The sequence below is a fragment of the Dipodomys spectabilis genome, unplaced genomic scaffold (assembly GCF_019054845.1).
Source record: "Dipodomys spectabilis isolate Male_0828 unplaced genomic scaffold, ASM1905484v1 ptg000001l, whole genome shotgun sequence".
NCBI lineage: Eukaryota > Metazoa > Chordata > Mammalia > Rodentia > Heteromyidae > Dipodomys > Dipodomys spectabilis.
The window spans coordinates 32714662-32739164 of NW_024870678.1; the positions used below are offsets into that span (position 1 = coordinate 32714662).

The 24503-nt window shown below is 49.1% G+C and overlaps 1 protein-coding gene, 1 long non-coding RNA gene and 1 other non-coding gene across 5 annotated transcripts in view; all 3 read left to right on the forward strand.

Annotated features, from left to right (window-relative positions):
* The window catches only part of Mthfd1l (methylenetetrahydrofolate dehydrogenase (NADP+ dependent) 1 like), a 135391-nt gene extending 124504 nt beyond the window's left edge, over nucleotides 1-10887 (forward strand). For 2 of the 3 annotated variants that reach the window (XM_042671887.1, XM_042672058.1), the window contains 2 exons: nucleotides 2858-2978; nucleotides 10331-10887. In XM_042671887.1, the coding sequence (XP_042527821.1) occupies nucleotides 2858-2947 (90 nt within the window). In that variant the 3' untranslated portion in view covers nucleotides 2948-2978; nucleotides 10331-10887. Of the gene's footprint in view, nucleotides 1-2857; nucleotides 2979-5462; nucleotides 5542-10330 lie in introns of those variants that run through there. The other variant, XM_042671966.1, reaches the window with a different exon arrangement.
* Nucleotides 10888-11982: 1095 nt separating this feature from the next.
* Nucleotides 11983-13056, forward strand: LOC122122950. The gene is made up of 2 exons (XR_006150225.1): nucleotides 11983-12389; nucleotides 12480-13056. It is a non-coding gene; the product is annotated as an uncharacterized LOC122122950 (long non-coding RNA).
* Nucleotides 13057-23668: 10612 nt separating this feature from the next.
* Nucleotides 23669-23775, forward strand: LOC122103396. Its single transcript, XR_006146744.1, has one exon. It is a non-coding gene; the product is annotated as a U6 spliceosomal RNA (small nuclear RNA).
* Nucleotides 23776-24503: the final 728 nt, after the last annotated feature.

Consider the following 24503-nt stretch of genomic DNA (forward strand, 5'->3'; position numbering starts at 1 on the left):
AATCCATTAATGCCTGTGAAGTAAGTATAATTTAGCAGTTCCTTGGTTATTTTCAGTGGACACCCAGATAAGATCAACTCAGAGGGCTGGGAATGTGGCTCAGTGATAGAGTGCTTACCTAGTATGCATGAAGCCCTGGGTTCAGTTCCCCAGTACCACAGTCACAGCAAAAATCAGAAGTGGTTGGGCTGGGAAGGTGGCTCAGTGGTAGAGTGCTTGCCTTGCATGCATGAGGCCCTGGGTTCGATTCCTCAGCACCACATAAGCAAAAAGTAAAAAAGCCGGAAGTGGTGCTGTGGCTCAGGTGGTAGAGCGCTAGCCTTGAGCTGAAGAGCTGAGGGACAGCGCCCAGGCCCAGAGTTCAGGCCCCACGACCGGACCCAAAAAAAACAAAAAACAAAAATCAGAAGTGGCTCTGTGGGTCCAGCGGTAGAGTGCTAGCCTTGAGCAAAAAAAGCTCAAGGACAGTGCCAAGTTCAAGCCCAGGACTGGCAAAAAAAAAAGATCAACTCAGATCGCCGCCCTTCCCCTGCCCCCCACCCCCTCCCCGGCAGCTCACTGGCTCCCCGTAGTGCTACATGGACCTTGTCAGGGGCTTCCTTGCTCTGTTCCAGTGGTGGCAGATTTGATGGGAAAATACAAGGTCCCGTACACATCAGTCCACATTGTGATTCTCAGCAGGAACAGTTCCATTCTGAAAGTAGAGTCATTGGAGATGGCTGTTCATTGCTCACAGGTCGGGGCATCTTGCTCCTCCCAGATAAGCAGCCCCGATTCTCAGAAGTGATGTCTACGTCACTGAGGAGAAAGGTGAGCATCTTCGGATTCACCTCAAATTTCTCCTACTAAAGAAGAACGAGCCGGGCGCTAGTGGCTCACGCCTATAATCCTAGCTACTCGGGAGGCTGAGATCTTGAGGATTGCGGTTCAAAGCCAGCCCGGGCAGGAGAGACCATGAGACTCCTATCTCCAGTAAACCACCAGAAAACCGGAGGTGGCGCTGTAGCTCAAGTGGTAGAGCGCTCGCCTTGAGCTGAAGAGCTGAGGGATAGCGCCCAGGCCCAGAGTTCAAGCCCCACGACCGACAAAAAAAAAAAAAGAAAAGAAGAAGAACGAAGTGGAGGCCTAGAGAGGTAGTGCAGTGTTAGATCGCTCGCCTATCATGCAGAAGATCCTGGGTTCAATCCCCAGCAATGCAACAAAACAAAATAATAAGCAAAAGTAATTTTTTAAAGTTTGAAGTAGTCTAATATTTTGACTAGTTTTACCCCCTACTTTTGTGCAAAAATGACCAAAAGGCATGTTCTGATTGATGGCAGGCAGTTGAGCTGACTGGGAAGCACAGATCATAACCTGACTTCCTCCGTCCTGGCCTTTCATCAGCAGAGTGACTAGTGGAGAGTGGAATTTTCAGATCTAGCAATAATGTATCAACAAACACACGGCACAATTGGGTTGACTCTAATAGTTGGTCAGATGTCAGATATACTGGGTTCAGGGCGCTTCTTGGGTTTTGTCATCTCAAGTGAATCTAAACTTTTAGATACTCAATTCTGACACTGCATTCTGCCCTGGAGTGGATAATGTTGCAGTCTTAGGAACAGCAGCTGCCATGGAGTGTCTGTGAGGTCTTCCTAGTAATTGGTGGCTTTTATTCCAAGAGTTAAGGGATGGTGCAGTATCACTGTGGCCAAATATGATCATTCCTTTCTCTTCAGCTATACAAGGTTATTAGTTTATGCTAATCCCTAGCCCCTCCCAGATTATAGAGGTTCCATACCTTCTCCAAGAGCCATCCAGCGCCTTGCTGAGCGCTGGAGCAGAAAAACTGCCATGGAGAACAGGTGTGCGCTGGTAACCCAGGCAACCAGAAAACTAACTGTGAGCAGTTCCCACCAGTGACGCTGGTGTCTGCTGCTCCTGCTGGGAAACAGTCAGTATGGTGGTCATTCTGTGCCCCCTCGGCTTCGCGAAGCCACCACAGAACAAGAGAAAAGGCTGGGCACAGGTGGCCAGCTCACTCCTGTAATCCTGCCTACTCAGGAGGCTGAGATCTGCGAATCACAGTTCCAGAGCAGCCTGAGCAGACAAATACAAGAGCAGACAAATACAGTTAGTCAGCAACACTCCACAAGTGTCGATGTGGCTGAAGTGAGGGGAGCCAGCCTTGTGTGTCAAGGCTGGGCACATGAGAGGCCCTGAATTCAAGCCTCCAGCACGAGCGCAGACTAGCCTGTGCCCTCCTCTGTGAGGTGAGGAAGTTGGCACCCTGCTCCGAGGGTGCTGCGATCATGGCGTAAACCGACAGCTGTGCGAGACGGGGTGGTGTGAAGTCAGCCAGGAGCTCACCGCACCTGCCCCCCACCCCCCCCCCCCGTGACGCGGCCCTCACAAGGCCACCCTGTCCCTCAGAGATGGATGACTTGGCTTTTCCCGGATTTGTTGGTACATAACTAATATTTATTGTGCTGGACTTACTGTTCAGCGTTGCAGGGGCCTCCATCCTCCCCTGTGCTCTGGGGTTTGCAAAAATGGGAACTGCCCTGGTGAGGAGGAAGCCATCATCCCCTTGCCCCGCCCCCACCCCTCCTACAGACTGGGCCTGGGCTTGGGGGGCCACAGGAAGACATAGAGGGAAAGGTTTGCAAAGTCGCTGTGCAGTAGCTCCCGGGGGGGGGGGGGGGGGGAGGTAAGAGGGGAGACGGCGGGAAATGGCGCGTGGGCCTCGCTTTCTTTCTAGCCGTTCCGCTCAGTTCCCTGGGCTCTGGAGGTGATCACGGTTCCACTTGACTCATCAGAGGAACCGGAAGCTCTCCATGGCCATGCGATGACCTTTGCCATGCTTCGTCTTCTGCAGATGAGCACGATGCCCGGACTGCCCACTCGGCCCTGCTTTTATGACATAGATCTTGACACGGAAACAGAGCAAGTTCAAGGCTTGTTCTGACGGAACAGCCGCCCCACAGGACCCCACCCAGGTAGGCCCATTTCATTTTCTCTCTCTTTCTTTTCCAGCTCACACGTGTATGGCATTGAGTCCAGGAAAAACCCATCATGCCATCTGTGGAGAGGGGTTTATTGGGATGGGGGCCTCCCACTCGCGCGTGGCTCTATAAAACCCAAGAGATGGTTTGGTATAGGACAAGACAGGCACGATGCATCTCATTTATGGATGCGTCTCATTGGCTGCCCACAGCTGCCCACCTGTATCGGTGGCTTTGTATGGCCCATGAGTTGTGTTCTAAATGTGCAAATGGCCCATGACAGAAGACAAGTTTCCTCATCCCTACAAAGTATCTCTGACTGTAACAAAGGAGCACGGGACAAAGCATTCTGCTTGTTGCACTGTTGGTGGGAGTGTCAAGTAGTACAACCACGCTGGACAGCAGTCTGGAAGTGCTTAAAAAACTAAACGTAGATCTTCCTATAGCCACACCACTCCTGGGCATTTACCCAAAACATCACAAGTCAGGATACTATAAAGACACTTGCACATCCATGTTCATTGCTGCCCTGCTCGCAATAGCCAAGTTATGTAAACAGCCCAGATGCCCTACAGTAAATGAGGGGTCCAAAAAAATGTAGTACGTACCTATCCGCCATTAGAAAAAATAATATCAGGGTTGGGAAGTTGGCTCAGTGGTAGAGCGCTTGCCTTGCATGCCTGAGGCCCTGAGTTCTATTCCCCAGCACCACATAAGCAAAAAGAAAAAAGCCGGGAGTGGCGCTGTTGCTCAAGTGGTAGAGCGCTAGCCTAGAGCTGAAGAGCTGAGGGACAGCGCCCAGGCCCAGAGTTCAGGCCCCACAACCGGACCCCAAAAAAAAAAAGAAAAGAAAAGAAAAATTAATATCATTTGCAGAGAAATGGATAGACCCAGAACAAACCATGTTAAATGAGGTCAGGCAGGCTGAGAGACAAGTGACACTTGTTTTCTCTCGTATGTGGAAGCTAGACCTACAATACACCAGGACATGATCAATTATTCAGGACTCTTGAGACCGAAGGAGGCTATTCTTGGGGGAGCAAACCAAAGGCACAGGGCCTATAGGCTTCTGATTATATAAAATACTTTTCAGAACTTTAAAAATAGTCATTACCCCCCCAAGAAAATAAATAAGTAAAAATAGTCATTATTATTATCATTGTTCCAGAATTTAAACCAGAATCTGCTAGCGTTTAAAGAGAGTAGCTTCCAACGTTGCCAGTACACATCCTTCCTTGCAGAGTTAAGAATGGCATTAGAGAAATCTTAGTACGTTTCCTAACATTGCCATAGCCAGCATCCTAACCCCGGTGGCTTAGAACACAGAGAGTGTGCGCGTGCTGTTCTGGAAGCTGGGCGTTCCGCGCTGTCCGCTGAGCAGGGGCCAGGCTCCCTCCGAGGGTGGCAGGGACGTGTCCACTGTGCAGTGTCTCTCTGCAGTCTCCGCCTCCACAGTTGCCTGGTGTCCACCCTGTGTGTCTCCGTGTCCGGGAGGCCCTTTTTCTCTAAGAATGCCAGTGAATATTGGCATTCAGGTCCTCCCCAGCGACCTCATCTGCAAAAAGACCCTGTGTGCACTATATCTTTGGGGGTATACAATTCAACCCTGAGAACACACATCCACATGGGCAGGTCCTCTGATTTGGGGTGCAAGAGGGAACAAGGCAGCCGACAGGCTTGACTCGAAGCTTCTCCACCATCCCGAGCTGGGCGCTGCTGGCCTCATTCCTGTGTACCCCTCATCGTGGCAGCCACCCCTGGTGCTCTGCCCTGAACTGCCCATCACCTAAGATGTGACCACCACGGACCTCTGTACCAGAAAACCCCGAGTCCAAGTTTGAAAGGGTCTGCCGTGCCCACCCCATATACCAAATCCATCCTCACCTCGGCTTCCAGAGCCCCCAGCGCCTCCTTCCAGGCCACACCCATTCCTTAGCCCCGAGCCTCGGCTGCTCGCCGGCGTAGCCCACTCCACACTGCATCTGACCTTCAAATGATCCCGCTAGACCTAGAGACCTGTCCCCCATGCCTCCGAGCAGGACCTCAGCCAGTCTTCAAAACTGCCATGTGGTCAGCTTGTGGACTCTTTCTGTTTTTATTAGTCTTTTTTTGTCAGTTGTAGGGCTTGAACTCTGGGCCTGGGCACTGTCCCTCAGTTCTTCAGCTCAAGGCAAGTGCTCTACCACTTAAGCCACAGTGCCACTTCCAGTTCTCTGGTGGTTTATTGGAAATAAGCATCTCACGGACTTTCCTGCCTGGGCTGGCTTTGAACAGTGATCCTCAGATCTCAGCCTCCTGAGTAGCTAGAATGACAGGGATGAGCCACCAGCGCCTGGCTTTTTTTTTTTTTTTTTTCTAATGCCATTTCTGGGGCTTGAACTCTGGGCCTGGTCACTGTCCCTGATGACAAGTTTAAGAAAGACCCATCAACTCAGGCTTGGTAAGAGCTTTATTTTTGGTCTTTTATTCTGACTGCAGGTGCATGGCTTGGGCTTCCCAGCCTTGGGAGAATAACAATATCATATCTTCTAAATGGAAAAATTGACCCCATGAATCCTGCATGGGACATTTCTGTCATTCATCTCCAAGAACACGCGTGTACAGTGGTCTTCTCCCTGGAATAGTATTTTTCCAGCCTCATGGTCAGTTGGCACATGCTCTCCAAGGCAGTCGTGTGTGCCAGTTGCTACCTTCATTGTGGCAGTTACCATACCAGCCCTGCCGAGGCCCACAGCCAAGCTCTGCGGATGTCTGCACTTCTTTATTACTTCACATTTCTGTGTTCCTTGTGTCTTGCTCTGGGTTTGCTCTAAAGATGGGGCGGGCAGCTCTAGTGCCTACCTCCCATGGGCCACGCACGCCACATGGGCCACGCAGCGCCTGCGCGGTGGGCGCAGCGCTCTTCCAGGCTGCTGTCATTTCACAAGGCCACAGAAACCGGGGGGGGGGGGGGGGGGGGAGGGGTGCTGGCCCAGTTGGGGCCCCATGCCTGGGACTGCAGGCCCACCTGCTCCTCACAGTCACCCCTCACGGCTGCCCTAGCACCTGTGCTGTGGCAGCATCGCAGGGGGGTGAGCCGGTTTCTATTGAAAACAGTGCAGACACCTGCTCGGGTTGCACAGCCGGTTCCTATGAGGGCCTGTTTCCACCCTGAGCTGCTTAAGCCGCGTCCCACCCAGCCTTTGTGTCCCAAACCCCGGGCTCTCAGGCTCTCGTTTCAATCGTGAGCAACATGGACTTCGGCCCATTGCAAAAAGGAGATAATGCTGGATACTTGAATGGGTGAGGGTGCGGTTCTGTTTTTAATAACTAAAGATAATGATTGCTATTAAAAGTATGACTTAGTCCAAGTTCTTTTTATCCTGTAACCGGACCCTGAGCTCATTCTCGTTTTCAATGGCACTTGTCCCCTCATTTGTCCAACGCTTTTTTTTTTTCCTTTTTTTCTTTTATGAGCTGCTAAATAGTATTCTAGGTGTGCTGGGCAGGGATTCAAACCCATCCTTTGACTCTCCTTGAACAATTAAAAACAGATCTGGTGTCCTGAGATAAAAGCACAATGCGAAGCAAACATCCCTCTTGGTGACTGGTCAGCCTGCAGATCCAGCAAACCTCACGGCCATTTCCTGTGCCTCTACTGAGAGCCAGAGAACGCACGGCAGTGCGGGCAGTGGGCAGCGCGGGCAGTGGGCAGCGCGGGCAGTGGGCAGCGCAGGTTCATTGGGGTCTCAGAAAAGGAAGCATCTGGCTCCCTTACTTGGCTTTTTTTCCCCCCAGTCCTGGCACTTGAACTCAGGGCCTGGGCACTGTCCCTGAGCTTCTTTTGCTCAAAGCTAGCACTCTACCACTTGAGACACAGCGCTACTTCCCACTTTTTCTGTGTATGTGGTACTGAGGAATCGAACCCAGGGCTTCATGCATCCTGGGCAAGCACTCTACCACTAAGCCACATTCCCAGCTCCTTACTTTGCTTGTATAGGGACCAGACTGTAGATGGCTCCGGACCCTCAGTGCAGCACAGTGCATTCATGATAGTAGGAGCGTGGCAGAGCGTGCCCAACGTGGAAGGAAGAGGGCCTGCCTCCTGACGCCTCCCTCACTTTCCTTCTGAGAAACTGCGTGAGACTCAGCGGGAACATGAGATGCAGGAGGCCACCACAACTTCAGCTGTGGCTCCTTTGGCCCAAGACTTCCCGGTAGAACGTTCACCATTGTCTTCACAATAAAGACATGATTCACGCTTTGTGATGTCACTAAATAGAAAGTGTTTGTCCCAGTGAAATCAATCCTGCTGTCCAATCTTGTTTGATGTGATTAGATTTGGGGGGTTGATTTTTTTCTCTCTCTCATTCTGAGCCTCTATCATATTTCTGCGCCTTGGCTGGATTCATTTAAATGAGCCCACAATCAAGCCTGGCAGAATTCCTGAATTATTCAGGTACCTCCCTTGTTTCCTTCTAGTGCAGTTAAGTGCAGATCAGATTCACTGGTTCTGCTGGAAACATTGGCTATTTACCAACGAATTGCTTTTCTCGAGTTGTACACACAGAAAGAAGTATAATAGCTGCTTATTTCTTCCTTAAGCTGCCTCTGGGGTGGAAAACTTCAAGAATACATAATCATTCATTAGTCCTGAGTAGCGTAGCCACCTGCCAGCTCTTCTGTGGACCAGGTCTGCTCGACACCAGTGTGCACACGATTGGCTGCAAGGGGCCTGGGAAGGATGCCAGACTCTGTGATTCAGGTCTTAATCTTTTCACACAGCCACTCAAAAATTATTCATCGTCATTGTGTTACAAGAAGAGCCATAGGGATGGGAAGGCAGCGCAGTGGTAGAGCGCTTGCCTCGCATGCATGAAGCCTTGGGTTCAATTCCCCAGTACCACATACACAGCAAAAGTCAGAAGTAGTGCTGTGGCTCAAGTGGTCGAGTGCTAACCTTGAGCAAAAGAAGCTCAGGGACAGTCCCCAGGCCCTGAGTTCAAGCCCCAGGACTGACCAAAATTTGAAGAGCCTTAGACCAGGTACCCATGACTCACACTTACAATCCTAGCTCCTCAGGTGGCTGAGATCTAAGGACTCTTATCTCTAACCAGCAAAAACAAAAGCCAGAAGGGGAGCTGTGGCTCAAGTAGTAGAGCACTAGTCTTGATCCAAAACAATCTCAGCACTCAGGCCAACTTCAGGCCCCAGGACTGGCACAAAAGAAAAATGAAGAAGAGCCTCGGGCCTTGACTGAGCCATCCTTGGAGCAGAATGCACTCTCCCGCCGCCATTTCCACGCCCAGGCCGAGCACAGTGAGAGCTACACGAATGAAATAACCCTCTGGCCGAGACTGGCTGTTTGAAAGGCTAGGAAACTATCGTGACATTCTTAATTTTTTTTAAGAAATTTTCTGGGCACATTTTGATTTCTTAGAGTTCACATACCAAAATGAACTGCACCTCAGTGGGGGAGCACTTACCTCGCCGGTGCCAGGTCCCGGGTTCAATCCTCAGCATAAAAAGGAATTTACTTTCCCACTGAATATTTCCAGAGCTTTTTTTTCCTACTGAATAAGCACTCATTGTTACAGTCTCACCTTAGCTATTTGACCTCTGTGTTCTTTTCTGCCATAGTCAGACTTTGCTGACTTTTGCCTGCCTTCAAGTTGCCTTAAGGTGTCAGCCACAGCCAGGTGTGGTGGCATATCCCCCGCTCAGAAGGCAGAAGCTGGGAGATTTCTAGTTCAAGACCAGCCCAGACTACATAGTAAGGGAAAGGAAGGGAGGGAGGAAGGAAGGAAGGGGGGGTGGGAGGGGAGGGGAAGGAGGAGGAGGAGGACATACAACTCTAAATCTCCTTGTAACACAAAACCATAGGACACAGGCTGTGTGACTAGCCAGCAGGTCTTCCATTTCCCAGCAGCATGGGAAGATGGGGGGGAGGTTGGGAGGGGAGTGTCTTGCTAAGCTAAAGGCATTTTCTAGCCCACAGAGTCACTGTCCTGTGCCCCTTTTCTCCTAGAACTTTTTGGCCATGTGTCCAAGTGGAGGGATAAGAGCTATACCAAGCAAACTACCCTCCCCGACATGCAGAGCATTTCGTTCTGATCATCTGCGCTCTACCTGCAGCAGTCCTACTTGCTGTTTCCTCCCCTGGTTTGGAATCTGCTGTTGGGATAATGAGGTTTCTCACCCCTGCTTCCCAGCCTCGTCTTCTACTTTTAGACTGACCAAGCATCTCCGCGCCCCCCCCCCCCCACACCCCTCCATTACCTGTGGGAGACTCACTCCCCTGAGTCCAGCCAAGCCAACTCTCTTGGCTCACTGATAAATCCTTCCATATGTAAACACAGATGAAAGTCACGTGCTTGCATTTCTATCTTTTGGGGCTTTTTTTACATTTTCCTCAAGACTTGAACTCAGGGCCTCATACTCTTACTCAGCATTTTCCACTCACTGCTGGTGCTCTTTTACTTAAGCCACACCTCCCATCCAGCATTTTGCTGGCTCATTGGTGATAAGAGTCTCATAGATTTATAGATTGGTCCACCCAAGCTTACTTCAAATCCAGACCTAAAATTCTTTTTTTTTTTTTTTTTTTTTTTGGGTCCGGTTGTGGGGCCTGAACTCTGGGCCTGGGCGCTGTCCCTCAGCTCTTCAGCTCAAGGCTAGCGCTCTACCACTTGAGCCCAGTACCACTTCTGGCTTTTTCCTTTTTGCTTATGTGGTGCTGAGGAATCGAACCCAGCGTCTCAGGCATGCAAGGCAAGCGCTCTACCACTGAGCCAACTTCCCAGCCCCAGACCTAAAATTCTAACCGCAGTGTCTTGCAGACATACCAGGAGGTGTGGCTCAAGTGGAAGAGCACCAGCGGCGAGTGGAAAATGCTGAGTAAGAGTATGAGGCATACCAGGGAAGTCACGGTGATCCTGGACCCTGCTCAGAAGTTGGGGTGCAAGCCGGGCGCTGGTGACTCACGCCTGTAATCCTAGCTACTCAGGAGGCTGAGATCTGAGGATCGAGGTTCAAAGCCAGCCCGGGCAGGAGAGACTATGAGACTCTTATCTCCAATAAACCACCAGAAAACCGGAAGTGGCGCTGTAGCTCAAGTGGTAGAGCGCTCGCCTTGAGCTGGAGAGCTGAGGGACAGCGCCCAGGCCCAGAGTTCAAGCCCCACAACCGACAAAAAAAAAAAAAAAAGAAGTTGGGGTGCTGTCTTCGGGGACCATGGGGACTAGTGCTTACAGAGCCCCTTAGAGACCTAGCTGAGTCTTGGGAATGGAGTCACGTCTTGAGTTCTCTTCTTTTGGAAAAGCTGCTCTTAAACTTCTGAGCCTTTTTTGTTTTTTTCTATTTTTCAGTCTACCCAGACACAAATGCCTTTTTGCTGCCGTTGGAGAGGAGAGTGAACCTGCAGTTCACTGGAGAAATGGGGAAAGAGGCCAAAGATGTCTTCTTCATTCAAGACAGGTTCTGTTTCCAGCCGAGTGTAGTATTCACCAAAAGGACCTCCACCACGTCTGAAGAAAACTAATTTATTTTCTGTTTCTGCAGTTTACATTATTTCTTGCTGCTTATACTTTACAATGTTTAGTTTCTGAGGACTAAGGGATTACAGAGTGTGAGCTTGAAGGTAACATTTTCCACTGCAGACTTGCCTATTTCATCTTCTTTTTATTTTGTTTAAGTGCTGGGGGTGGAACTTGGGGCCTTGGCACACGCACTGGGCAAGTGCTCTACCACTGAGCTACACTGTTTATTCTACCTTTGAAATGAAATAAATATACGTCTAGGAAAACAACTAACAAGTTTTCAGTGCCAGGTCCAGGTGCTCCCTGGAAGCTAGTGAGGTTTTTACCTGATACCAGTTTCATGGAAACACACATACACACACACACACACACACACACACACAGAGAAATATCTGGCCGGGCACCAGTGGCTCATGCCTCAAATCCTAGCTACTCAGAAGGCTGAGATCGGAGGATTGCGATTCAAAGCCAGCCTAGGCAGGAAAGTCCATGAGACTCTATCTCCAATTAACCAGCAAAAACCTGGGAGGGGAGCTGTGCTCAAATGTTAGAGCACCATCCTTGAGCAAGAAACTAAGGGACAGCACCCAGGCCTTGAGTTCAAGTCCCAGTGCCAGTACCAAAAAGAAAGAAAGAGAAAGATCTGGGTCACTGTGAGATCTGACTGCGTAGAGTTGGAGGTCTCTTTGAACAAAATACACTGTCTATTCAGAACTACTTTGAGTTTTACATCATGTACCTAAAACAAATGGGTTTGTGTAAGTGTTTTTCCACCAGAGAATGTATCTCAGTGGGCATGAAATTTTTTCGAAAGCCCCTAGGGGGTAACAAAAGTAGCTCTTAAAGGTCAGGTGTTTGGCAAATGTTTGTCCTTTTCTTCAACCCCTAATTCATAGTAGAGAATGTTCTGTGGCCTGCTCTCTACTCTTGGAAGTACTGACCCTTCTTTCCTTCCATGTTTTCCTGTAATACTATGAAATTATGTAATCATTAAAACAAAATCAAGGATTCAGGAACAAACAACAAGTGATTGTCCTCAAAAGCAATGTAAGTAAAATAGTCGCTATAAATAGCCTAAAAGTCCCAGGGCACATCCCACAGGGCCCTTCCTGTGCCCTCCCCCGCTGCCCCCTTCCCAGGGCTCCGCTCACCCCACAATGTGCCTTTATGCCCTGTCTGCTCTGCACAAAACACTTGAGTAACTGAAGAGCCCCCCATTCAAATGCTGCCTATCGCAAGGATAATTTCACGTGGCAATTGTGTCCCTCTTTTTCCGTGGACTTCACATGTCAGCACGCCACTCCAGATATACAGGTAACTTGTATAAATCTTTGTGTGTGTGCCTGCCAGTCCTGGGGCTTGAATTCAAGGCCAAGCACTGTCCCCGAGCTAGTTTTCGCTCTACCAGTTTGAGCCACAGCGCCATTTCCTACTTTGTGGTGGTTAATTAGAGGTAAGAGTATCATGAACTTTCTGGCTTAGGCTGGCTTTGAACCATGATCCTCAGATCTCGACCTCCTGAGTAGCTAATATTACACGCATGAGCCAACAGTGCCCCAAAAGGGTAGAAGCAAACCATGGTTCCACTCAGTGGCTCAAGCTTGTAGTCCTAGCTACTCAGGAGGGTGAGATCTGAAAGTCTAGATTCTTAGCCAGCCTCAGGGCAGAAACACCTGAGAGATCCTCAGCTCTAATACCACCAAAAAGCTAGAAGTAAGAAGTATGGCTCAGATGGTAGAGTGCCAACCTTGAGCAAAAAAAAAGGGGGGGGGGGCAAGCAAGAGTTCGAAGCCTTGAGTTCAATCCCCAGCACCAGCACTCCACACACAAAACAGCCCATCTGCTGCTGAGGCGCATTCCCAGTGACGGCAGGACCCAGAATGCCAGCGTGAGTGGAGGTTTTAAGCTGCTGCCTTCTACTATCTCTGTTTTTATTCCCTTCCTCTGTCACCTTAAGTTTCCTTTTCTATTTCTAAAGATGTTTAGGGTGCAAATACTTTTGAAACCAGTATTGGGAAGGCCTCAGACCTGGGACTGCGTCTCTTCATGGTTTCACCAGGCAGCGCCTCTGGCCCCTCTTTGTGCACATCTTCTGCATTCACCTTGGGATGACCTTCACTGCAGTGGCTCGGACTCTGGACTTTCCCCCATGGGGTCTCGCCAGGCCTCTGTTAGTCTGTGGTCTCTCATCCACTGCCCTGCCGGAGGGGACGCGCACACGCCGGAGCTGTCTGCTCCCCGCCACAGGGAAGGAAGGCCTGACCAGCAAGCCTCTCAGTTCCTGGTGACTTGATGGGTCCTGAGCAGGAGGAAGGATGGCCATGTTCTCTGTTCCCGGGTTTCTCAGCCATGGGCCCCGCTCGCCTCCTGTTGAAACTATTCAGGGAAAACAGCTGCGTCGCTACGTAGAACATAGAACATGTACAGACCTTTGTTCTCAGTTACCAAAAAAAAAAAAAAAATGCAGTAGAACAACTGTTTATTTAGCATTTACGTTGTATTAACTATTCTAAGTCATCTAGGGATGAGAAGATTATATGCAAATACTATGCCACTTTTTGTTGTTGTTGTTTATTGTTCCAGTACTGAGTCTTGAACTCAGTGTCGGGCACCATTCATTGACTTTTTCATTCAAGGCTAGCACTCTACCGTTGGAGCCACAGCTCCTCTTCCAGCTTTCTGGTAGTGAACTGGAGATAAGAGTTTCACAGACTTTCCTGCCCCCGCTGGTTTGGAACTGTAGTCCTCAGATCTCAGCCTCCTGAGTAGCTAGGGTTACAGGCCACCAATGCCCAGCTGACCACTTTTTAACATTGAACCCTTCATGAATGTATGTGTCACCCTGAATTTTGGAATATGAGCTACAGAAGCAGAGACTCCATCACTTTCTATATGGACTTGAACATCCTTGATTTTTAGTGTGGTAAGGACTGGGCATCTCCCCTGAGGCTGTGTTGTAAGAAGTAACCTTTGACCTGGTAGGTTTAAGTTAGAAATCTTCCCAAGAGGGCTGGAGGCATGGCTCAGCAGTAGAGTACCTGCCCAGCAAGTGGCAAGTCCTCTAAGTCTAGCCCTGAAGACGAGGTCTTCCTCTGTAGCCCAGGCTGGCTCTAACTCTTGATCCTTCCACCTCAACCCTCTTGTGTGCTGGGATTACAACCTTGCACCACCACACACAGCACTGGTGAATATTCTTTACTCCTCTGTTGCCGGGACTACTTTGTTTTAACTAGACTTTGCTAATTCCATTAAAGCAGTAAAGAAGAATGCTTCCCAACACATGTTTAAAGAGTCCTACCTCCCTCCAGTCTGATACTAACCAGAATTTAATTTTTATAATGTACATCTGCCCTCAAATGAGACAATATATTAAACTTACCTTGCTTAGCTCAGAAAAGACTCTAAATACACATATTTATGTATTGCCCTTGTGCATTTGTATGCACAAGGGAATCGAAACAGTGTGTGTATATGAATAACATTCATTATAAACCATTTAACCCAGATGCTCTGAAAAGGTTGAGCATCTAAAAGATTAGTTGATTAGTAAAAAGTGCTTTGCACTGTGCCTTCATTGCCAGTGTGGCACACACAGACCTCCAAAAGACTAACAGCCACTTCAGCAAGAAAAGATGGGCCAGCAGTCAGGTCTGTGGACTTGAGTGGTCTTTAAAAAAAAAACAACACAATTTTCACCAATCTCTAACTATAATACAGCATTTCCTTCTACCATGAAGTCAGCAGCTGACCACAGTTGTATAAGCAATTACCTATGTCTTTGTCACCAATAGAAATCACTAATATGTCAGCCAGGTACAGTAATGTACTCCTGTAATCTTAGCTATTGGAGAGGCATCAGTAAGAGGATCATGATCCAAAGCCTAAGGTCAGCCAGCCTCGGCAAAGAAACATGAGACCCTACGCAAAGCAATAACTAAAGCCCAAAAGGTCTGGAGGTGCACCTCGGGGTAGAGCACCCGCCTTGCTCACACGAGGCCCTGAGCTCAAACCTCCGTTCTGCCAAAGAAGGAAGAAAGAAATCGCTGGTGTTTTAATAGTGCATGCGATCCGGTACATATTCAGTCATTACCACCCTAAATCAGGGTAGTTACACCTACCACTTTCCTTGCCTTGTGGGTAACAGGTGTGGTGTGCACATGCATGTGTGTGTGTGTGTGTGTGTGTGTGTGTGTGTGTGTTGTATGTGTATTGCTGTTTGCAAATCCAGTTGCCTTACCAATATGGGTCATTACATTTCACAGTTATTGGCTCGCTCCAAATAGATATTATCCATTCCTAGAAAGGGTACACAGCTCTTCCAGTCTGTCTGTTCACACGGTCTTGGCACACAAAAAGAAGCAGAGGAAACTGGAGCCTAAACCTGGTTCGGGCAGCAATACCTTCTTTGGGCTGGACCTGCCTTGATATCTGCCTCAGGCTGGCCCTGAGGTCCCTGGGCACCTGGACTGTGTGGAATCAAGAAGCAAGATTCTTGGCAGCACAGGGGTGGCAATGCTGCCGCAAGGCCCTTGGATACAGCTCTGGACACTGGAGTTCTGTGTCCTGTGTCGGTCCCCTCCTGTTAGCAGCCCTTCCCTCCCACCCTGCCCTGCCTGGGGGTGGGGCTTCCCTGTGTTGCCTAGCAACAGTGACCTCCACTGTGGGCCAGCCCCATCCCCAGCTCATACAGGTCTTCAGCTTCCAGCCAAGTTTTGAGAACTAGAGGTTTGGTGACAGCTAAGTCTTCTGAAAAATTGCAGGTTTTACTGCATGGGACCATTGTTGCATAGTATTTTTAAGTCACTACTAAGTTCATTCATTCTACAAACCTGTTTGGGTCAGAAGAAAGAATGAGGACAGGAAATCAGTATACACATTCCCTGGCTAAAGGGATCATTTGGGGGGGGGGGGGGGGGGGGGATGTTCTTCACTGTAATCCCAGCCCACCAAATAGTTGGCTGGAAAGCAGTGATTGATCAATAAATGCTTTCTGAGTGAATGTATTCATTTGTCCACTCCTTGGGCCTGTGTCCGCCTGCTTGTGACAGCTCAGCAAGGGAGGAAAGCCAGTCGTCCAGGCTGGCTTGTGTGCTGACTGCTAATACTGTCAGAGTTAGATTGAATTCTAGGGCTCTTGGGTGGTGCCTGAGACTTGTGATTGGCATGTATGCCTGCCAAGGGAAGCGAAGAAACTATTGAGAGACATAAATCACAAAAGCCTTCAAAGTCACAGGCAGGACTCCGGGCCTACAAGCTACCAGTGTGGTACGTCACGCACTGACCACAGGTCAAACTCTCAGGTCTAGCTGTTGGTTATTCACCTCTGATCCACCTTCAATCACGTAGTTACCAAGAATGAGGCAAAAAATCCTGCTGGAACTCATGAATTTCTTTTTTTTTTTTTTGTCAGTCATGCGGCCTGGATTCTGGGCCTAGGTGCTGTCCCTCAGCTCTTCAGCTCAAGGCTAGCGCCCTACCACTTGCCACAGCACTTCTTCCTGCTTTTTTCTACTTAGGTGGTGCTGAGGACTCGAACCCAGGGCCTCACGCATGCGCAAGGCAAGCGCTCTATCACTGAGCCAACTTCCCAGCCCCCAGATTCATGAATTTCCTAAGAATAAGACAGGGTGCACAGACAGGTCTGGTCTGCCATCATCAGCTGCACGTGCAAGTTTGTACGATTTTTTTTTTTTTTGATCCGGTCGTGGGGTCTGAACTCTGGGCCTGGGCGCTGTCCCTCAGCTCTTGAGCCACAACAACCACTTCTGGCTTTTTTCTTTTTGCTTATGTGGTGCTGAGGAATCGAACCCAGGGCCTCAGGCATGCAAGGCAAGCACTCTACCACTGAGCCACCTTCCCAGCCCCATGTACAATTTAAAGGTAAGAAAAATAAGATTTTTTTTTTTTTGTCCATCATGGGGCTTGAACTCAGGGCCTGGGTGCTGTCCTTGCACTTTTTTCTCAAGGCTAGCACTGCACTACTTTTAGCCACAGATCCACTTCCAGTTTTTGAGTAGTTAATTGGAGATAAAACTCTCACGGGGACTTTTCTGCCCAAGATGGCTTCAAACTGTGAGGCTCAGATCTCAGCCTCCTGAGTGGTTAAGATTGCAGATGTGACACGCACACAGGGGTGCCCATCATGATGAAAAAGTTCAGTGCAGGTCCTGAGACAAATTCAGGGTCTGGGCACTGTCCCTGAGCTTTCTCTATATCGGCTAGCACGCTGCCACTTAAGCCGCAACTCTGCTTCTGTTGGCTATCTAGGTGGTTAATTGGAGAGGGAGAGTCTCGCAGACTTTCCTCAGGACTGGCTTTGAATCAATCCTCATAGCTCAGTCTTCTGAGTAGCTAAGATTATAGGCATGAGCTGATAGCAACTGGCAAATTTTTTTGTTTGCTTTGTTGTTGGTCATGGGGCTCCAACTCTGGGCCTGGGCGCTGTCCTTGAACTCTTCAGCTCAAGGCTAGCACTCTACCACTTGAGCCACAGCACCACTTCTGGTTTTCAAGTAGTTAATTGGAGATAAAAGTCTCATGACTTTCCTGCCCAGGCTGGCTTTGAACTGCCATCCTTAGATCTCAGCCTCCTGAGTAGCTAGGATTACAGGCGTGAGCCACCAGCGCCAGCTGCCAGGTTTAATTTCTTATGTGACCTCAGAAAGCACAGCTCACCTCTTTAGACATTTCATTGACAGCAAAGGACGGTTGAGGTGATTGGAGCCCAGTGTCAGACAGAGCATCACACGAGGCTCGGTGAACTAAGGAAGATGATGACGCTACACACAGCTCCATGCTGGCCCATTTTCATAAAGTCACACTCAGGGCTTAGGCCTCCCAGCTTTTCCACACTGAATCTGTGTTTTAACCTCTGAGATGCTTTCAAAATACTGACTTCCAAGATGAACATCAATGTAATCCTAGCTATTCAGGGGATTTAAAAGTCCTTATGACTGCAAAATAACCAGCAAAAAGAATCAAACTAGAGTCATGATTCAAATGGCAGAATGCTAGCTGAGCAAGCAGACTAGTTGACTGAACTTGAGGACACTAGAGTTCAAATCCCGGTGGGTGGGAGGACTTTCAGATTCATTGTCAGCTACATTCCTCGTACTTCATGTCTGAAGTACGACTGAAGACAAGTTTATTCCAAAAATGGTCCAATGCCCCTTCTGCTTTGGCACAGCCGAGCTCAAAGGAAAGCAGCCTGAGCATGAGCTTAGCGTGTTTATATAACACATCGGCCCAACTTAAATATTTCTCACAGTGCTGTCGGGGCTGCAAACCTTTGCCCAGCACATCTACGTGAATGTCACGTGCTTGCTCAGCGCTGGGTGGGTATCTGTTTATGCAAAAGGCTCCAGCGAGCATGGAGCCAGTTAATATCTTCAGCTGTGCATCATTGCTTACGTAGGTTACAGTGAAGCTCCGGAAGAGACGGACGCTTTCTCAAAGCCATCAGGAGAGTTACCCTGTATGCTCAGGAGATCCAGTTAATGAATGTGCACTTGGCAGGGTCTTACAATTAAGGGCTGTTTTTTGCTTGCTCAGATAATTGCAGGAGCCCTGATGCTTTTTCTCTCAGCCTCCCAGTGACCTCGCCCTAGATAGGAAAGAGTGTACCAGACAAAGAAAGCAGGCACCCTGAGCACTGCCCACTTGCGTGGGTTCAGAAGTTGCCAATAGGGACAGGAAGTGATACTTTGCAATGCCAAGAGCTTTTCTAGGTCCTGGGGCCGCACAGCCCTCTCTCTCCCCAGGCATGCTAGATGGTGTCTTCCTTAGAACTCGGCTTGAAATGTGTAACATTCCAGAATCTCAGACGCCCTGAAACCCAAATGTGAGTACAGAAATCCATCCCAAAGCCAAAAGTGAATGCTTTCTAAATGATGCCTGGCCACCTTGCTCATCATTAGCAGAGATAATTGAGCTGACTGTAAATACAGAGAAACAGAAGTGACAGGAACTGAATTGTGGAGAACAAACTACAGATGGACAGAAAATCCACTTAAGGGCTAAGTAATTAGGGAGGCCGGGAGCCAAGGCAGGCGGAGGGCGGAGGGCGAGGAGCTGGAGAGTGGGCGGGGTCTGCAGAGGAGGAGGGGGAGGGGAGGACGCCGGTGCTGGGGGTGGGGGGTGGGGAGGGCAGAGAGCTGAGCTTGCACCGGAGTTCCACTGGCAGTGGGTTCTGGTGTCTGGCAAGTCTGAAGTCTGCTAGGCAGACATGACAGATGGGGCCTGGACCAAGGTGGAAAAAAAAAACAAGACCAAAGTGCTCCCTGAGGGGACATCTGAGCCCCTCTTGCAGCTGTGAGACAGAGAGCAGAGATGGCACCGCATGCAGCCCAACCTGGCGGCCCAGTGCCTCACTTAGAGGACAGAAGACAGCCATGTAGCTAGGTGTGTGTGTGTGTGTGTGTGTGTGTGTGTGTGTGTGTGTGTGTGTACTGGGGCTTGATCTCAGGGCCTTGTGCTCTTGTGTTTTTTACCCTCAAGGCTAGTGCTCTATCACTTGAGCCACAGCTCCACTTCTGTCTTTGTCCTGGCTAATTAAAATTCAGAGTCTCATTGACTTCCTGCCTGAGCTGGCCTCACAGCAGGCTCCCAGCTCAGCCTCTTGAGTAGGTAGGATCCTGAATGTTGACGGGGATTGTAACCTTTCACTTCACTTTTACTGAAAGGTGACATCCGGACCCTTAGCCAGCTGGTTTGATTTTGTGTTAGGAAGACCGTTTGGCCTAGAGGAGGAAGGGGACGCGACCAAGCTCTGCCAGGTGCCGCTCCTGGGCCTCAGCTTGCTCTGTCTGACTGCAGAGCGTGCTCATACCCACTGAGTTACCCCCACCAACCCGCTGGCTTGTGTTGAAAGGCACTGCAAGCTGGGCATAGTGATCCACGCCTGGAATCCCAGGACTTAGGAGGAGATGCCAGGAGGATCATGAGTTCACATCCAGCCTAGGCTACATAGTGAGACCCTGAATTTTTGACTTGGATGACATTTATTTCCTTCTTTTGAGAGGGGTATGTGGTGTGTGTGTGTGTGTGTGTGTGTGTGTGTGTGTGTGTGTGTGTGTGTGTGTGTGTGTGTGTGTGTGTGTGTGTCTGTGTGTTTGATATTCAACCCAGAGCCTGCACCAGCCAAGGCAGGTGTGCCACACAGCTGCTTCCCCAGCCCTATTTCAGTTTTGAATGTCTTTAGAATTATTTCAGGGTTTTTTTTTTTTTTAATGGGTGATTGAATTCTAAAAAGCATGTTAAAATGACCAAGAAGCACTACTGCTCTCAAAGAGGGAAACGTAGAGGTGGCTAAAACCCCTGCATGGAGCCTCGGTCCTCGGCACTGAGCGAGGCCACGCAGATCTCCTGGGCAGTCGCCAGAGTGAGGTGACAGGACACACCGCCAGTCCCCAGCAGCTGCAGCCAATGGGCCGAGTGTCCCTCTGCCCCAAGTTTGTTTGCCCTGATCACAGGCGGTCACCACCGCGCAGCCGGGCATGCTAGCCTTCCATTTCTTTTAGCCTCTTAAGTTCTTAATAAGCATCTGGCCCAGAGACACACAGGAGAAGTGAAATGGCCGCTGGGTGAGCTTGGATTGGCACCGGCGTTGAAGGTGCCAGGCCTGACAGGACAACGTCCATGAGGGGCAGCCGAGGCTGCTCCAAAAGAGAGAAGCGTCTCTTGCTTTTCTTGCATAAACACGCCTCTCAGCCAGGACAGCTTCTGCGTGGCAGGAGCTCAGACAGTGGCAGGAGATTTTTAAGGCACAAAGGTTTAGCTTCCACTAGTTAAGCCATCACCGTGTCCCCACTCTTTCCCGGGTCTGAGCTGTGCCTACTGGGTTGCGGCATCTTCTACAGTTCAGTCCTCCTCTGAGGAGAGCGCACACACACCCCTCCCTTCATCCCAACATCGCGCCCAGGAAAAAGCTCCAGCCCGGCACCCGAGGCTCATGCCTGTAATCCTACCTACTTAGGAGGCGGACATCTGAGGACTACAGTTCAAAGACAGCTTGGGCAGGAAAATCTATGAGACTCTTACCTTTGATTAACCACCATCAAAAGCCAGCAGTGCAGCTGTGGTTAAAGTGGCAGAGTACTAGCCTTGAGTATAACAACTCAGAGACAGCACCCAAGCCCTGAGTTCAAGCCCCAGGACCCAGCACAGAAAGAAAGAAAGAAAGATTGGTTCAAGCCCCAGGACCCAGCACAGAAGAAAGAAAGAGAAAGGAAGGGAGGAAAGAAGGAAGGAAGGAAGGAAAGAAGGAAGGAAGGAAGGAAGGAAGGAAGGAAGGAAGGAAGAAAGAGAAAGAAAGAAAGAAAGAAAAAGAAAGAAAAGAAAGAAAGAAAGAAAGAAAGAAAGAAAGAAAGAAAGAAAGAAAGAAAGAAAGAAAGGAAGGAAGGAAGGAAGGAAAGAGAAAACAGGAAGGAAGGGAGAGAGGGAGGGAGGGAAGGAAGGAAAGAATAGTGGGAGGAAGAAAGGAAGAAAGGAAGGCCGGCCCTGGAGCGCCTCAGGCCCCACCCTGAACAATGCAAGACACAGCCAGGACTGGTGAGTGGAAAGCTGAAAGACTCCTGTGTTCTAAAAATGAAGCCATTGCTGGGAAGGTGGCTCCGTGGTAGAGTGCTTGCCTTGCATGTGTGAGGCCCTGGGTTCGATTCCTCAGTACCACATAAGCAGAAAAAGCTGGAAGTGGCGCTGTGGCTCAAGTGGTAAGCACTAGCGTTGAATTGAAGAGCTGAGAGACAGTGCCTAAGCCTAGAGTTCAGGCCACATGACCAAAACAAACAAACAAACAAACAAAAATCTATTTAAAAATGAATCCATTATTTGTGAGTAAAAGCAATCCAACCTGATGGTGGGGGCACAGAATTGGAGGAGAACTTGTAAGAATGAAGCCATCATCCGGGCTGGGATATTCTTCTAGAAATCTACTTTCTTGATGCAAAATATTTCAATTATAGTTTCCAAGCCCACTGATTATTGTTTACGGGAGAAGAGTTTCCGTGGGGGAGGATGGAGATGATTCTGGCACAATGTAAATGGATTTAAGACTATGCCTTTGTGTATTTTATAGAGTTAAAATGCTCAATTTTGTGTTGTGTATATTCTGCTGCAGAAAAAAAAATTAACCAGGTGCTGGTGGCTCACGCCTGTCATCCTGGCTACTCAGGAGGCTGAGATCTGAGGATCACAGTTCAAAGCCAGTCCAAGCAGGAAAGTCCGTGAGACTCTTACTTCCAATAAACCACTCGAAAACCGGAAGTGGCTCTGTGGCTCAAGCGGTAGAGCGCTCACCGTGAGCTGAAGAGCACAGGGACAGTGCCCAGGCCCAGATTTCAATCTCCACGACCAACCAAAAAATAAAAAATAAAACAAATAAAAAGAGTTAGGCCTAGGGGCTGGGAAGGTGGCTCATGCTTTGCATGCCAGAGGCCCTGGGTTCAATTCCACAGCATCACATAAGCAAAAAGAAAAAAGCCGGAAGTGGCACTGTGGCTCAAGTGGTAGAGCGCTAGCCTTGAGCTGAAGAGCTGAGGGACAGCGCCCAGGCCCAGAGTTCAGGCCCCATGACCGGACCCAAAAAAAAAAAGTTAGGCCTGGTGATACAGAACTGGAATGCCAGTACCCTTCAGCCTGAGGCCCAGCAGATCATGAGTTCAAGGCCAGCCAAGACCACAGAGAGAAACCCAGTCTTCAAATAACAACAAAACAAAACACTTAAAACCTTTGACTCATCTGACACAAATGTGTCTCCCATGTTTAACTACATAATCTCTAGTACAGAGGTGGACCTTGGTCTTGATTACTGGGTTCTACTAAATTTAGTTTAGACACCTAAATAATTCATTCCTCTTTCTTCTCCTCAGGTGTCTCACTTGTAAAATGATAGGTTTGAAAAGAACTGTCCGCTCTGTTCTTGAAGCTCTGATAGCCTAGATTTAACTGTTTTCTGACAGTCTACAATGTACCAGGCTCTCTGGGAGGTTCAAGTTTGCTTGATTTGCTTGGCTGGTGCTCTACCACTTATGCCATACAGTCAGCATGGATTTTTGCTGATTTCCTTGAAGATGGAAATGAAACATTTTACCGAGGGTTGATCTTAAATCTCAATCCTTTTATCTCAGCCTCTGAGTAGCTGGGATTACAGGCATGAGTCACTGGTACCCAGCTTCTGTTGTACATGTTATAGGCAGTGCCTCAGCCACTCTTTGCATGGATCTCAAGAGGGTGCGGTGAATACCCTTGTGTGAGAGATGGGAAAGGGAGGCCAGAGAGACTTGTGACTTGTGCCAGTGCACTCCCGTGAGTGACCTGTGACGTGGGCTTTGGATTTCAGTCTATGGGGTCCTAAACTCATGCTGGCAGCTGCTGCTCAGGCTGCCAGCAGGAAGAGCACCAGAACAACCCACCAAGGAGCTTCCAACCTGGAAAAGACATCAGCCTGGAATCTAAGACCAAAGTAGAACAATGCAGCCATTTCTGTCTTGCTTCATTTCCTGCTGGGTGGCAGATGATGCCGTGGTCTCCTGGGGCTGGAGGCTGAGGGACACGGCACACACCGTCAGTGGCGTGGGCTGGCTCTTTTCAAAATAGGTTTTTACAGCAGCCTTCATTAGCTTTCTCTAAACAAATCAGAACTCCCTCCCCTCAAGATCTGATGGAGTTTGTCAATGTAATAAAAGCATTAGGAGAAAACAGGTATGGCTTTTAGCTTGTGCTTATTCCCGTAGCCCGCAAGAGTTGCTGTGAAGAGTCGACTTCCCTAAATATCTAGGCTGGGAAACAGGTGCTAACTCCTGGGAATACAGAATAGACTCACAGACCAGCAAGTACTCCAGCTCTGTGTTTAATTACTTTTCTTTCCGGTCTCTGATGAGGAAGAAGTGCAGTGGACATGCACCTGTGCCGTCAGGGAGTCCCAGCTAGAAACGAAGAAAGAAAAGCACGAGCAGGGCTGGGAAGGTGGCTCAGTGGTAGAGTGCTTGCCTAGCAGACACAGAAAAAGCCAGAAGTGGTACCGTGGCTCAAGTGGGTAGAGTGCTAGCCTTGAGCAAAAGCAGCTCAGGGACAGTGCCCAGGCCCTGAATTCAAGTCACAGGACTGCCCCCCCCAACCAAAAAAAAGAAGAAGAAAGAAAAGCAAAGGAAGACACAAGAGAGCAACCAAGTGCTCGCTTCGGCAGCACATATACTAAAATTGGAACGATACAGAGAAGATTAGCATGGCCCCTGCGCAAGGATGACACGCAAATTCCTGAAGCGTTCCATATTTTTGAAGTACAAGTTGTCATGTCCAAAACGAGCTTTACAATGTCGGTGCGGGGGGGGGGGGGGGGGGGGGGGGAGAAGGAGAAGGATTGGGATTGGGGGGGAGGGGGGAGGCTGGGAAGGGAGGTGAAGGGTAAACCAAAGGAGGAGGCTGCAATGCTTGGTAGGAAATGTATGCATTATCCTGCCCATGTAATTGTAACCCCTCTGTACAGTATGTTCACAAATAAAATTAAATTAAATTAAAAAAAAAAAAAAGAGAGCAACCAAGCACCCGGGCTGTGCTGGGACACTGGAAAACCATGCAGTGTGATCTTTGTGAGCTAAAATCATTGGGAATCAACCGAGGGAGTGAATAGCAACAACAAACACAAAAACTCATTGGACCGTTGTTGATGACGTCATGTAGCCTTGAGGTGAGGCAGGCCCTGACGAGAACAAACCATTGTCCATATCAATGGCATATCAGCTTTGAAATATGAAGCCAAGTTGGCCAACCATTTTGTAGAAGTAGAGACAGGTCTGAAAGAGATTTTAAGCTTCCTAAACAGGCCAGGCTCACGCCTCTCATCCTAGATACTCAGGAGGCAGAGATTTGAGGATTGCAGTTAAAAGCCAGCCAGGGTGGGAAAGTCTGTGAGACTCTTATCTCCAATTAACCAGCTGGAAGTGGATCTACGGCTCAAGTGGTAGAGCTCTAGCCTTGAGCAAAAAAGCTCAGGGACAGTGCTCAA